General features: G+C 39.1%; 1 protein-coding gene across 1 annotated transcript in view; it reads left to right on the top strand.

Annotated features, from left to right (window-relative positions):
• LAMA3 (laminin subunit alpha 3) overlaps positions 1-14,694 on the top strand; it is a 164,520-nt gene that overhangs the window by 8,318 nt on the left and 141,508 nt on the right. The window contains exons 2-4 of the mRNA XM_067546559.1: positions 2,019-2,171; positions 12,165-12,282; positions 13,133-13,251. Coding sequence (XP_067402660.1) covers positions 2,019-2,171; positions 12,165-12,282; positions 13,133-13,251 — 390 coding nt within the window. The remainder of the gene's footprint in view (positions 1-2,018; positions 2,172-12,164; positions 12,283-13,132; positions 13,252-14,694) is intronic.

Here is a 14,694-nt window from a genome sequence, read left to right as displayed (position 1 = left end):
ATATATTTATTTTTATAAATAAATGCATATTTAAATTTTAAAAATCTGATTTAAATTATCTGAATTTTTTTTATTTTAAAATAACTTTTTTTTTTTTTTTTAATCCACCCTACTCTCTCTCTGGGTTTAGTATGTGGGTGTTGGTGACTGGTGATACACAGGAAGTCAGACTAGATCAATGGTCTTCCAACTGTGGAACACGCTCCTCTAGGGAGGTGCAGAAGAACATTTGGGGGTGGGAGGTGTGTGTGACAGGGCCTTGGCCAGCCCTCAGTTCGGCCCTGGCCTCGGCCCCTAGCTCCCAGATCCACTCCTGCTCCCGGCCATGGCCTTGGCTGTGCTCTGGTGCCCCAGCCATGCTCTTGGATGTGGGCCACAGCCGTGGCTATGCTTCTCCCTGGCCACTGCCACATTTCCGGGCCCTAGCCACCGCTGCGCTTCTGGCCCTGGCCCTGGTCCCACTCTGGCCCCGGCCATGGCTCTGCTCCCGGCCTGGGCTGCAGCTCCGGATCCCAGCTCCTGGGGAGGCGCAGACCCAATAATTTTGGGGACCACTGGACTAGATGATCTGGTGGTCCCTTGTGGCCTTAAATTCTATGACTCTCTGTGCTTCCATTCCCTATCTGTAAAATGGGGATGTTAGTATTTCCCTTCCTCACAAGGGTGTTGTGAGGATTAAACACATTTTTAAAATGATGAGATGTTTAGATACTATGGTAATGAGGGCCATATAGGTGCCGTAGATAAAAAGAAATAGCATGTTAACAGGGGTCTACTTACTTACACATTGCTGGAGGTGTTCATTTGAGAGGAGTGGAAGGGCCAGTATCCTTGTAATAATGCGGGCTGTGAAACTGAATCCCAGTAGAGAGCTGACTATTTTGAAATGCAGATTACTCTGCTCCTGGAGCATGCTGGGAAATGGGGAGGAGTCTTGGTATTTTTATAAACAGGACCTCTTTCCCAGTTCTCAGAAGAATGAATTGGGGCAAGATGGAAGTTAAAAATAGGTCATTTTAGCTATTGAGAACATATAACTTCCCATCAGAGGTGGGTTTTTTCTTTTTTCTTTTTTGTTTGTTTTGTTTTTTAGAGGGAAGGAGATTATGAAAGGAAAGGTGTTGTCTCAGCTATTCCTTGGTGTGTTTTGTATGTTAGCGTTACATTTTGCTTCCTTTGTTTTGTTTTACCTTTTATCAGTTTGTGCATGTTGTTTATTGGTTTTTAATAAAGACTGTTTCTTTCATTTAAAACCAGCCCTGCTCTACTCTTGTCATCTGCTACTAAAATGAAAATGGAGACCCCCAAAATACTGTAGACCATGGTATCACTGGCATAACTTGTATTCTTTACAATCTGTCACTTTTTAGTCATTAGGCAGATATCTATAACTTCAACCTGTTATCAGCTAACTCAGAAGTCCAAGTGCAGAATCCAGTAAGCAATCCCTTGAAAGTTTTGGCTCCAGTGAATGGATTACAATATTACAAACATAATGACAGACTCTATGCAAAAATGTAGGATTTGAGTATGTGCTTAAAATTAAATGAGGGTTTGATTTCAATAGGAGTTAGGCAACTAAAAACCCTGGAGCGTCTGGGCCTAAGTGCTTTCTTGAATAAAAATGGACTTCACATATGCTTAAGTGCATTCCTGAATTGGGACGTGTGTGCATATCTTAATATCATAGCAAAAGTGAGTCTTGATAATTTCACTAAAACGTACTGTAGTTTCTTTGGAAAGAGGTTTGTTTTAATGGTAGTTTAGTATATAAGATAATTAATTCTTATGATGTTTTAATTATGCAGTCCACTTTAATTATTAGGTAAATATCTTTACAAACACCCAGAAATACACCATGCAAAAGTGAAACAAAGTCTTACAACACACCCAATCAAAGCTCTTGCTAAGTATCATAGTTAGCAGTAGAATCCATCCTTCATAATTTATGGGAAAGATGTGTCCGATTCTCACTCAGATCAAACTGAGCATACATCTTTTGTTTTGTTGTCTTTCAGGGACAGTTTTGTGACTATTGCAATGCAGCTGATCCCAGTAAAGCTCACCCAATAACCAATGCTATTGATGGAACTGAACGCTGGTGGCAAAGTCCTCCTCTCTCTTTAGGCTTAAAGTATAATGAAGTCAATGTCACTTTAGATCTTGGACAGGTGAGTCCATGAGCTTTTCATGCGGAGTGTTAATGGGTTTGATCATATCCTGTATCAACACAAAGGCCTCACAGCAAGATGGAAAATGTTTGAATTAAGAAACTTGGTCTGCCATGTGATTCTTTTGTGGTTTATGTTCTGTGATGGTTACAGATTTAACTTTACTTAAGCGATTATCTCTCTCAGGAGTGTGGAATGTTGACTGTGGGTTCTTGCTACAGACACTATATTGGTTGCTATGAATTGGCATCACTGGAATCGAAACACGGTTCATGAACCTAAAGCTTCACAGGACCAGCTCCATGGAACTCAGGCTTCTGCCTTTTATTTCATAACATCCTCCTCCATGGCTCAAGGGGAAATTCATGCTGCACTCTCTCTTGATGACAATAGTTGGAAAAGGCTTACTTAGCCACAGGTGGATTCCATTAGCTATCCACAGGAAGCCTTTTGCTCTCCGGTGAACATTGTCTTAGAAGAAGAAAACTGTTGATTTGGGGCAGTCCAGAAAGAAAGACACAACAGAGGCAGGGTGTTAGTACAAATATCCAGGCTTCCCCTGTAGGGGAGAAGCAAGTAGCTAACCCTAAAGACTTTGCTGACGTTAATTCAGCTTTTTAACTATTTCCAGAGGGGTAGCTGTGTTAGTCTGTATACAGCAAAAACAATGAGAGTTCTGTAGCACTTTAAAGACTAACAAATTTAATTTCTGTAGGCATAAGGTTTCGTGGACTGTAACCCACTTCGTCAGATGTAAGGAATAGAAATCACAAGGCACATATATACATATCCAAGGGAAGTAACAACAATGGGGGAGGTTTTGAATCCAGAACATCTGCCTGTAGTTCTTTGATCTACACTTGAATTTCTAGGTTGCTTAATTTTAGCAGATATGCTTTCAAATTTGGCTTCCAATGAGAGTAAAATCTTCAAGAGCCTATCAGTCACTGATTTAATAACACCTCAAGTATCTCTCAGAATTCTCTGCGCTGGAAGGAGGAGTTGAAGGTGCAGGAGAGTAGCATAATAGTGGCTGCTGAGAAAAGAATGTCTGACAATTAAAATGGTTTGTAAAAAAGTTTTATCATTGCTCATAGTTATGTTTGGTCTCTTTACTGTGCTTTATTGACAGTAATATAAGAGCTCAAATGTCCAGACCAGTAAGATTTTGTGCACTAAATAAAAAATGTGCTATATAACTTCTTCCATTTCATGATCTTTTTAGTAAACTTCTGTGGTAAATGGAAGGTATGGAGTGGATTGCTATGTCCAAAATACACTGTACTATTTTTTCTCTCTAATTAAAATATGATATGTTCTTTAAGCCATAGGTTCTTAACCTGAGGGTAACAGATACATATCAGGGTTGCATGACCACTTGTCTTCCCTTATGTCTAGATGGGAGAGGAGTCCTGAAACTCTTTTCCATTGTAACATAGAGCCACGATATGGAAAATGTTGAGAACCACTGTTAAAAGCTGATTTATCTGTCAGAGATAATGCTAAGGAAATATCTAGAAGACCAATTTAAAAAATGTTGCTGAGATTCCTTTGTGCGTAGATGCATATGGGTCAGATTTTGCTTTCCCTTACTCTGTGTATATTTGTAGTGACGCCATTGTCTTTAATAGATTTCTTATGAATTCTCTCTGCATGTGTACCTATGTATACAGACACACTCATCTCCCCAAAGTAAAATCGTGGACCTGAATCTCCAAAAAAAAAAGAGAGAGCACCATTTGGTTTAGTGGTTTTTTTTATTGCTGTATTCAGAATATTACTGGATCATTTGGCATCTCAAGAAATAAATTCTTATAAAAGTGGGAGATTTGCATCTTACATGTTAGACTTGGATTTTTTTTATTCTTGAGTACTTTCCAGAAAATCACTGCATGGCAACCTACTATGTGACAGGCTTCTCCAATGAGCGGAGAGCACAGCCCTGAAGTAGTTGGTGAAACTAATTGCTTCAGCAAATAGGATGCCCTTAGCTAGCAACAGGGATCAGGTCCCTGCTTGCCTCCAGATCAGGAAAACATTTTTCAGATTTTATTTTTCCATTATCACATCTGTACCTTATATGGGCTGTAAATAGACCAACAGCACCAAGAAAATGGTTACAAAATCTCTCCAAGTAACTGTGTTGCAATACAATAATTATGTATTTACTTTTTTCCTATGGTATGAATCCTTTAGCATGTAAGCACCTCTCAAATATTAATGAATTAACCTCACATCACCTCTGTGAACTATTACCATCCCTATTTTAACAAAAGGGAAACTGAGGCACAGAGCTATGCGTGACTTACCCAAGATCACACAGCAAGTCTGTGGCAGAACCACAAGCAGAAAAGCTCAGCAACGTAGAGTCAGAACTTGGTTTTCATTGTGGTCTTGCTTTTATCCAGTTTTACAGCTAAATTTAATGTTAATTAGTATTCAACATCCCCCTCCAGCCCCCAAACCAACCAAGAATGATAAGCCAGTGTATGATTGTTGGGAGACTTGAGGTTTTTACAAGATCTGCTGATAATGAAGGTTTTAAAATATTTAAACATTACTCATAACTTGGCAAATCTTGTGAAGTGCTTTTACATTAAGCACTTTTCATGGATTGAACGAGTCTTGCATGACTAACCCTTTATATGCTCAAATTAACAAGACTCTGCTGAGAATATTAATCAGTTATCTATGATTACTGTTGTGATTTAAAATAATCTTTTCTCTTTTGTAATAAATCTGATACTTTATATTAGTGTTTTGCAGTGTTGTTGTAGTTGTGTTAATCCCAGAGCATTAGAGAGACAAGGTGGATGAGGTAATATATTTTATTGGACCAACTTCTGTTGGTGAGAGAGACAAGCTTTCGAGCTTACACAGAGCTCTATGTAAAATATGAAGTGTCCAATCCTGCAGTTTTTTCTCATGTGAAGCTCCTGTTGAAGTTAATGGGTGATTTGCCTGGTTGAGGACTATAGAATTCAGTCCACTAAAAATAAGAGTTGTCACATCTATAGCACCTTTCAACTGAAGATTTCAAAGCATTTTAAAATAATTGAGCATTGCAACTCCTCTCTGAAATGAGTAAGAGAGATATAGGAATCACTTCACTCACCATGGAAACAGCTAGCTCTGGTGTGGAGTGCAGAAACTCTTTAACAGCCTTCCACACATGGCTCTTTCCTCTAAGGGAAACTTGCAGTTTGGGGGCAGGCTTGGGAGGAAAACTTTTCCCTGGGCTGAAGTGCTTTTGGAGTTTTTCTCCTTGCTGCAGGTTTCTCCGTGTGGGAACATGGGTGCTAATTCTACTACTGTTGCAAAAACTGCCACAGACCTGTAAGGATGACATGTGGTTGGGACCTCACTTTTACATCCTATCCAAAAGACAACACCACTCAGCTACCATGCTTGAAGCGGTCAATCTTGCAAATCCTAATATTACTCTCAGACATACATTTATTATGTAGAAGGAAGAGTTTCACACCTTCTGAATCACCAACATAATTTCTTATAGCATTCAAGTGTTACTATAAGGTCTCCTATCCAAAGACTGATCTAGACCTACTTAACTTGAGAGTTCTGCTGGGATCACATCACAATTTTTGACTGTATCACAATAATAATGATTTTCCACCCATGAGCGCTAGTTTAACTCAGCATTAGAATATGAATTAACTGACTGAATATCTAAAAGTACTATATGATAGTGAACACTCCATTTATTACTCCATAAGAGAGGAATCCCCAAAGAGACTTAGATGTTGGAACATTGAGTGTCACTCACAATGTCAACTTTTAGGTACGTACAAAATCAAGGGAATAACATTATGGTCCATAAAGCTGAGTTAGGTACCTAGGGCTCCCTCTACAATTAATGGGGAGAGAGAGGCACCTAAGAATGTGATCCACAAATGCCAGCATGCCTATGCTAGCCAATGGCACACAAACGTGATACGCCCTGCTCCTTTCTCAGAGACACTCCACCTCTCTGCTAGTGATCATAGAAGATTAGAGTTGGAAGGGACCTCAGGAAGTCATCTAGTCCCACCCCCTGCTCAAAGCAGGACTAACCTCAGCTAAATCATCCCAGCCAGGGCTTTTTCAAGCCTCAGTTTAAAAATCTCTAAAGATGGAGTTTCCACTACCTCCCTAGGTAACTCATTCTAGTGCTCCACCACCCTCCTAGTGAAAAACTTTTTCCTAATATCCAACCTAGACCTGCCCCACTGCAACTTGAGACCATTGCTTCTTGTTCTGTCATCTACTACCATTGAGAACAGCCTAGCTCCATCCTCCCTGGAACCCCCTTTCAGGTAGTTGAAGGCTGCTATCAAATCCCCCCTCATTCTTCTCTTTTGCAGACTAAACAAGCCTAGTTCCCTCAGCCTCTCCTCATAAGTCTTGTGTTCCAGCCTCCTAATCATTTTTGTTGCCCTCCACTGGACTCTTTTCAACTTCTCCACATGCCTTTTGTAGTGGGGGGTCCAAAACTGGACACAATACTCCAAATGCAGCCTCACCAATGCCAAATAGAGGGAAATAATCACTTCCCTCGATCTGCTGGCAATACTACTAATGCAGCTCAATATGCTATTAGCCTTTTTGGAGCCAGGGCACACTGCTGACTCATATCCAGCTTCTTATCCACTGTTACCCCCAGGTCCTTTTCTGCAGAACTGCTGCCTAGCCCGTTAGACCCCAGTCTGTAGCTGTGCATGGGATTCTTCTGTCCTAAGTGCAGGACTCTGCACTTGTCCTTATTGAACCTCATCAGATTTCTTTTGGCTAAGTCCTCCAATTTGTCCAGGTCACTCTGTATCCTATCTCTACCTTCCAGGGTATCTACCATTCCCCCTAGCTTAGTTTCATGAACAGGAAGCCCTCTCCTGGCCTACGTGCCTACATAGTTTTTTCCAGAAATAAATTAGGCAGCTGCCCCATGCAAAATGGCTGCTGGTGGTGTTACTGACCTTATAACTCTTACCCAAGTCATTAGAACTCTTACCTGGGCGTGGGAGACCCAGGATGGGGAGAAAGGATTGGAACTAGGGTTTCCTGCCTGTCAGAATGGTGCTCTAATCATTGAGCTGTGGGATATTGTGATGTGGGGTTCCTTGAATCTCTCCTGTTGAAGCTGTTCCACTGGAGAAATAAAGAGAGAGTGATTGGGCCAAAGAGAGACAGACCCTGTAGTTCAATGGGTAGGGGACCCAGCTGGAGGGTGGGACACCCTGGGTCAAGTGCTTCTGCTCCAGTCATTCTTTCAGTATTTATTTATCCACAGTGCAGCAGCTTAAACAGGAGAGACTGATGGAGCCCCACATCAGAATAGTTCAGTGGTCAGAGCGCTCTCCTGAAAGGTGGAAGCCCCCACTTCCAATCCTTTCTCCCCCTCTGCCAGGGAGGGTGGAATGGAAACTGGGTTTCCCACATCCCAGATGAATACTCTAACCACTGGGCTAAAAGTTATAAGGTGAGCAGGGCACCACCTTCTCCTCTGGCTGGACTTTGAATGGAATCCAGTCTGGATGGTGCCTTCTGAGCATGTCCACCAGATCAGCTCCATGGGCAAGTTAGGTGGTTGGACGCCTGTCTTCCCCTGGTTTGGGAATCACTCTGTGGCCTAGATGGGACATAAGCATCCAGATGCCTGAAGTGAAGCAACAGTGCGCATGCCCAAAGGCAGAAACTTAGGCACCTAGGGAACTTTTACTTTGAAAACTTAGGTGCCAAGTGAGTTTAGGTGCCTACAGGATTCAGTGGGAATTTTACAGATCACAGTGGGGAACTTAGGCACCTAAATATGAGTTTAGACTGAGCGACTTTATGGATTCCACCCTAAAACTATAAACATCAGATTCTGTGCTGAATTACCAGTTATACATCTATGTAAATACACCCTCTCTTAAACAATATTATCTTTGAAAGTGGAGCTGGTTTTCTTTATTTTTTCTAAAAGCAATAAAACTTTAATTATAAAATCTCATTAACTATTCTAATATTCATTACTGTATTTTCTCATGTTTGCATAAATCTCTTTGCTGGTACTGGCATAAAATGTGTATGTTGGAAGGTATGAGATTTAAAATGTACAGAAAGACATGCAATCACACACTTCTTGAAATCTTGTCCTCCCTGTGCTTTCATGTGCTTGTCCTCTTCTGTTCTCCTTCTTCCTATCTGGTGGTTCCTCCAACATCCTTTTTGGAAGGCCTTCCTTTATTTGACTCTCTTTATGGGTCATACTGAGCCCTGTTGTTCGCCCCCTCCTCTTCCCCATTTGATCACATTCACTCACCTGGCTTTAAACTACCATCTTTAAGATGATGAGTCATAGATCTACTTCTAGTCTCCACTCCTGCTTTCTCTTCAGTGCAGTGCTATGTCTCAACATGTCTCACTGACATCTCCTCCTGAATATCTCTCTGTCAGCTTAAAGTTAACATGGTCAAAACTGACTCCCTGATCTTTCCTGCCAAACCTCCTCCTCCCCCCTGCTCTTTCTCAGTGCTGACAACACTGCTGTTCTTCCTGCTCTCCAGATTTAAGCTCTCATAAAAGGATCTGTTTATCTCCTGCTTGACTATGGGCTCAATCCTGTAAATCCTTGCTCATATGAATAGCTTCACTGTTCTGTGAAGAAATAGCCAATATGTAAGACCTATGTACATTGAGTTTGGTCTCAGTCTAATTTCCAGTGGAAAAGTGCCTACAGGAAAAACTACACAATTATAATGGACACTAAATGGCACGCTTGTCAGATGTATCAGCTGAATGAGCCTGGATATTGAACTACCTTTTCACCTCTAGAATTGGTTCTTCCAGAACATGGAGAAGGCTCATTGACCAAGAAGTATGGAGAAGCTTACACTACTGGTGGGGTATCATACCTGTTCAGTGAATAAACAAAGGATTGGAACAAACAAAGGATTGTGTCAGTGAGGTACATTTCACAAACACTAAATGCATACAACGAAATAAAAAAAGACATTATTAGTGCTTTAGTTCTTTGCAGGGGTAAGGAGCTGTCATTTACAATCACTGACTTCATTATCTACACCACTGCCTGAAATGGGCTTTAAAACCAGAGCAAAGCAATTTGTGCAGCAGCTGCTTCTACTTGTGGATCTCTGTATGGGTCTAGCATCAGTGGCTAGTATAAGTGGGAAAATGACATTAATGTTGCAAGCATATTAAGTCTTGTAAATGTAAATACAAGTAGGCATTTGAATCCTAATGGGAAAAAAATTATCTCTTCTTGCGGTTTTGGCAGATGGAACTTGCGTTTTAGAATTCACTGCTTCTGGATAAGCAAATGTGGTAAGAAACCTGGTTCAGCTTGCCCTGGGTTGGCTTTTTTGTACTGTAGTTTCAGCTGCAAAATGTGTGGTTTGGGATTTGGCAAATACTAATTTTGCAGCAGTAGTAATCAATATTTTGGATAGCTGTGGTGGCTTTTAGATCGTGCTGAGATGTTAACAAAGAATGATGGAAATAACCTGGCCTCCATCCCTGAAAAAAACAAAAGTTTAATTTATATCGATATCAGAGGATTTTGCAACAGTAAACAAAATGCACAGGATCGTAAATTGACTAATTTAAATGAATTGCTGTTTTTAGGGCCTGCTCTTAGAGTGATTCCTGGGTCATCACACAAATACCAACAAACTGCTGAAAAGATTACAAGAATAATTACAGTTAGATTGATAAAGTAGCCATGTTTAGTACATAGTATATTTTCCTTCTCAATTAGATTGTATCAATTTTATATATTATGTTACATATAAATCAGAGATTATTTTGTGGCCCATAAATCTAAGCACGCTGTAGGATCCACATCTTGATAACTGAAAATTAGATATCTAACATCAGCATTCCTGGTCTAAAATGAATTTTATTCCCGCTGTTATGCAGAATATATACCAGGCTCCAACAGTTTTTATTCCTACTGAAAATATTTTATTCCTACTGAAAGATAAATTAGTGTTTAAAACTAGTTTTAAAAGAAACTAGTGTCTGAACTAGATTAAAAGAAAACACTTTTTAAACCTTTCTCTCAAGTGCTGTACATAAACAAAAGGCTCAATTGGTTTATACCACATTTTTGTTACGTAATAGTTTATTTTCAGCATCAAGTGAGCAAAGTATTTGATTTAGTTTTCTATGAAGGGGAAGGCAAGGAGGTTTATGCTGAAAAATTTTGGTGAATTTAAAGTATAAGATACTGAAGCAACATATGATGAATAAGGCCCCAGTTGTGCATACACACACACATACACTTAACGTTATGAATTTGAGAACTCATTGGGACTGCTCACATCCATAAAGTTAAGCACGTGTGTAAGTTTTTGCAGAATTGCAACTGTCACTGTGCCTCAGTGGGTCACAGCTGAAAATGCCTAATTCAGGACAAACTGCTGAGAAACAGGGCAGACTCACCCCAAACTGGCAGTTATTCTATCATAAGATTATACCAAGCCAATAGCAAAAATAAAATTCTCTCTCACCCCAGTGGTTAACGAGAAGTAAAAAATGCAGTCTCCTTAGGCATTCCAGCCTTTGTCTCACTATGGTGAGTAGTTACTGAAAACCAATTTAGTCAAATATAGGGTCCTTCCAATCTGAAGAGATCATCCACTTAGCCAAGTAAATATATAACTCAGATCATACCCAGTAATCACACTGCTGCCAATCCTTTAATACTAAAATCTAAAGGGTTATTAATAAAAGGAAAGAAGAAGAGAGTTAAAATGGTTAATAGATCATATACATACAATTAGAACCTTAGAGTTACTAACACCTCTGGAATGGAGGTTCATAACTCTGAAATGTTTGTAACTCTGAACAAAATGTTATGGTTGTTCTTTCAAAGGTTTACAACTGAACATTGACTTAATACAGTTTTGAAACTTTACTATTCAGAAGAAAAATGCTCCTTTTAACTATCTTAATTTAAATGAAACAAGCACAGAAACAGTTTCCTTACCTTATCAAATATTTTTTAAACTTTCCCTGAATTTTTTTAGTAGTTTACATTTAACACAGTGCTGTACTGTATATGATTTTTTGTTTGTTTCTGCTAATGCCTGATTACGTACTTCTGGTTCCAAATGAGTTGTGTGGTTGATTGGTCAGTTTGTAACTCTGGTGTTTGTAACTCTGAGTTTCTACTTTATAATGATTGCACAGTCCTTATATCAAATTTGTAGCAGTAATGTTATAGGCTTTTGGATTATAAAATCTCTCGTAACTTCCAAAAGATTGGGCAGTCCATAGTTCAGTAGGCTCCTTTCAGTTGTAAATCCAGAGTCCAGAGAATCAGAGTAGGAAAGAGGCAAAATGGAATCATTCCAGGTGTCTTTTATACCCTTTGCCATGTGCCTGGAAATTTTCTCTTTCAAACAAAGCTCACAGTCCCATTTGTGGAAAGTTACCCGCACAAGATGGAATCCAGGGTCACATGAGCACATCACATATCCTTACATGGCTTGATGACTCTCAGGGGGTAGCCATTGGCCCCTTGGAGGCTGAGGCGTCTGCAGGAAGAACTTCTGGGCAGAATGAATTTCTTCTATGGCGCATTGTGAGACCTAAGTGTCTTTGATGGACCATCAAACTTGAATAGTCCATTCACAATGTGCTGGCTAGATTGGATGTAAACTACCTTGTGGGTGTTACCCCAGGAACACACACATTTGTGATATAGGTATATCGCCAATATTCATAGCTTCAGATACAGTGATGATACATGGATTTAAACAGGATAATTTTATTTAGTAAATCATAACTTTTCCATTGACTCAGCTGAGAATCTTGCCTGTTGTTTTTGTGGGAACTAAACTGGAAAACAATCTACTTTCTTGCTGTTCTACAAAGAGGAGTTGTGAATGAATATTAGTTCTATTATTTACTTGATTTTACACAACTTAACAAGCTCTGTTGTTTACTTCCAGCATTACTTATGTTAATGTATAACATGTATTTTGTTACCAGCTCTTCCATGTTGCTTACATCCTTATCAAGTTTGCAAATTCTCCTCGCCCAGATCTCTGGGTGTTAGAAAGATCAGTGGACTTTGGAAGAACCTATGCGCCTTGGCAATATTTTGCTTGTGAGTATTAATTCTGGCATCACTGCAGTTTTATAGGGGAGAGGCTTTAATCATTTGTACAATTTAGAAACCAAAATCAACCTGTTGGTTTCCCTGAATTAAGTATGGCAATGTGAGATGTGTTTGGAAGGGGTCTGTCATAACAGTTACTTAGTTATCCTCAGTAAAACCCTCTTCTTAGCATTCATCAGCAAAATTAACACAACATCGTTTAAAAGTTTAGAATCTTTTTTGTTTAAATTAGCCCACAGACATATGCTCAAAACAGGTAAGTCTTCTGTTGCCAGTAACTTTTCTTCCAAAGAGCCATAAGAAGGACTGATTTGCATAGTAGTCCTCTCTACTGAGAGAAATCTTTGATGAGGTAAATTTTCGAAGAAGGGCATATTGATTTAATCTGACAACTTTCATTTAAACTAGTGGAGATCTCATTATTAAAACCCAGTATAGTACTGCAAAAATGTAACTCCACCTTTGGGATTTTTCCTTTTATCTTGTTCATGTCTTTTAATCATGCTTTTCTTCCCCTAGGATCCTAATGTTCTTTTCAAACCTAGACTGGAACTCATATACAAGTGCCCTAAAATGCAGCCATTTTTGTAGTGATATGTGGAAGCTGTTGCAGTGCATTGCCAAACACTAAGAACAGTTGAGGACAGAAAGTGAAGAAGCATGTGTTCATTTGCTTTTAATATTTTTCTATAGTAATATTTCTCTTTTCATACAGAGATGTAGTTTGATTCAGGGAGATAATCTATTTGAAAGCATGAGGATAGTTCTTTGTAGATTTATGTTATCACAACAATGCACGTTTCAATATGTCAAACAAATTGATTTCTTACTTTACTAGATTCTAAAGCAGACTGTTTGGAACATTTTGGAAAAAAAGTTAATGCTCGTATTAGGAGGGATGATGATGTTATTTGCACTACAGAGTATTCTCGAATTGTGCCTCTTGAAAATGGTGAGGTAAGTGCTTTTCCAGAAGACTGGGAAATATAATTTTTCACGTGGGAAGTAAACTGTGTTATACAGTGGTTGCTTATTCGTATGTTATGAAACATTTGCTATTTCAATAAAACTGGAACTTTTAAGCCAATTTTCAGACTTGGGTGCCTAACATTAGGTATGTAAAACCATATTCAGACATTTAAGAAAGTGGCCTAATTTTTGTAGAGATGCTGAACACTCGCAACTGCCGTTGAGAAGCGAGTGCTCAGAACCTCTGAAATTAGGCCACTTGTTTAGCTTCGTCAATATAATTTAGGTGCCTTACTTTGGCCACTCATGTTGGAAAATTTTGGCTTTGTTTTCTAAGTAATCACAATGACTACATTGGGTCTAATTGTGTGAGAATATGCTCATGGAAGTAAAGGTTGCAGAATCAGACCTCTAAATTTCAATGAGAAGTAACTCTTCTATTTAAAAAAAGAAAAGAAAATGCTGTAAGTGTATAGCATAATATAAGAGTGTCTGTAAAAGCTAACTCAGGTCATACTGCTCTGGTTTAGCAAGATGCTTCTTACCACTAGGAAATATGATTTTTATTCCCTTTAATCTACTGTATATTAGGGCTAGTCTACACTTAAAACGGCATAGCTGTATTGGTACAGCTGTGCTGCTGTAAAAGCACTTGTGTAGCTGCGTTATGTCGACGGGAGAGAGCTCTCCCACCGACATAATAAAATCAAGTAAAAGCATGGTGGTAGCTATGTCGGCGGGAGACGGTCTCCCACTGACACAGTGCTGTTCTCACTGTGCTTATGCTTGCGAAACTTACATTGCTCAGGGGTGTGTATTTTCAAACGCCTGAGCGACAAAAGTTTTGCCAGCATAAGTGCTAGTGTAGACAAGGCCCAAGTGTTTGTACTTATCACTCTTTCCAACGTAACCTTTAAAACGTGTCAGTTAAAAATCCAAATCTCCTCATTATTCAGGGTTGTTAGAATTTGATGTCATGCATCATGCCATTATAAAGAGAGGCTTATGATGAAGCTTGTATCCAGATCCAAACTTCTTGTAAGTTTTAGGGGTCTAGACCCAATGTTCCAGTTTTAATTTATAATGTTCTATGAACATTTCTGTAGAATGGTCCAAAAAGTCTCAGAAAGATTAGCATTCTTTATTAAACTCTATGGATTTTTTGATTAATTTCTTTAGAATTCTGTTGTATCATCCCCTATTAAATGTTATATGACTTTTTCTAAAGGGGTTGTGGTGTAATTGGAAACTTCAGTGATCCAATCTTATATACTTAGAGTTTATAATAGCCACTTGGAAACATGAATGTGAAATCTGTTGGGTTATAAATAAATAGATTTTGCTCTGTTGTGTACACACTCTGGTTTCTTAATTTAGGGTTCACTTATGATTGCTGGGCTGCTGGCATCAATATCTTTTTTTTTAATAAGA

The sequence above is a fragment of the Emydura macquarii genome, unplaced genomic scaffold, assembly GCF_026122565.2.
Source record: "Emydura macquarii macquarii isolate MOO-44397 ecotype Brisbane River unplaced genomic scaffold, CSIRO-AGI_Emac_v2 contig_212, whole genome shotgun sequence".
Taxonomy (NCBI): Eukaryota; Metazoa; Chordata; order Testudines; family Chelidae; genus Emydura; species Emydura macquarii.
The sequence above is the reverse complement of the archived record's forward strand: the minus strand, read 5'-3'. Positions and strand labels throughout refer to the sequence as shown.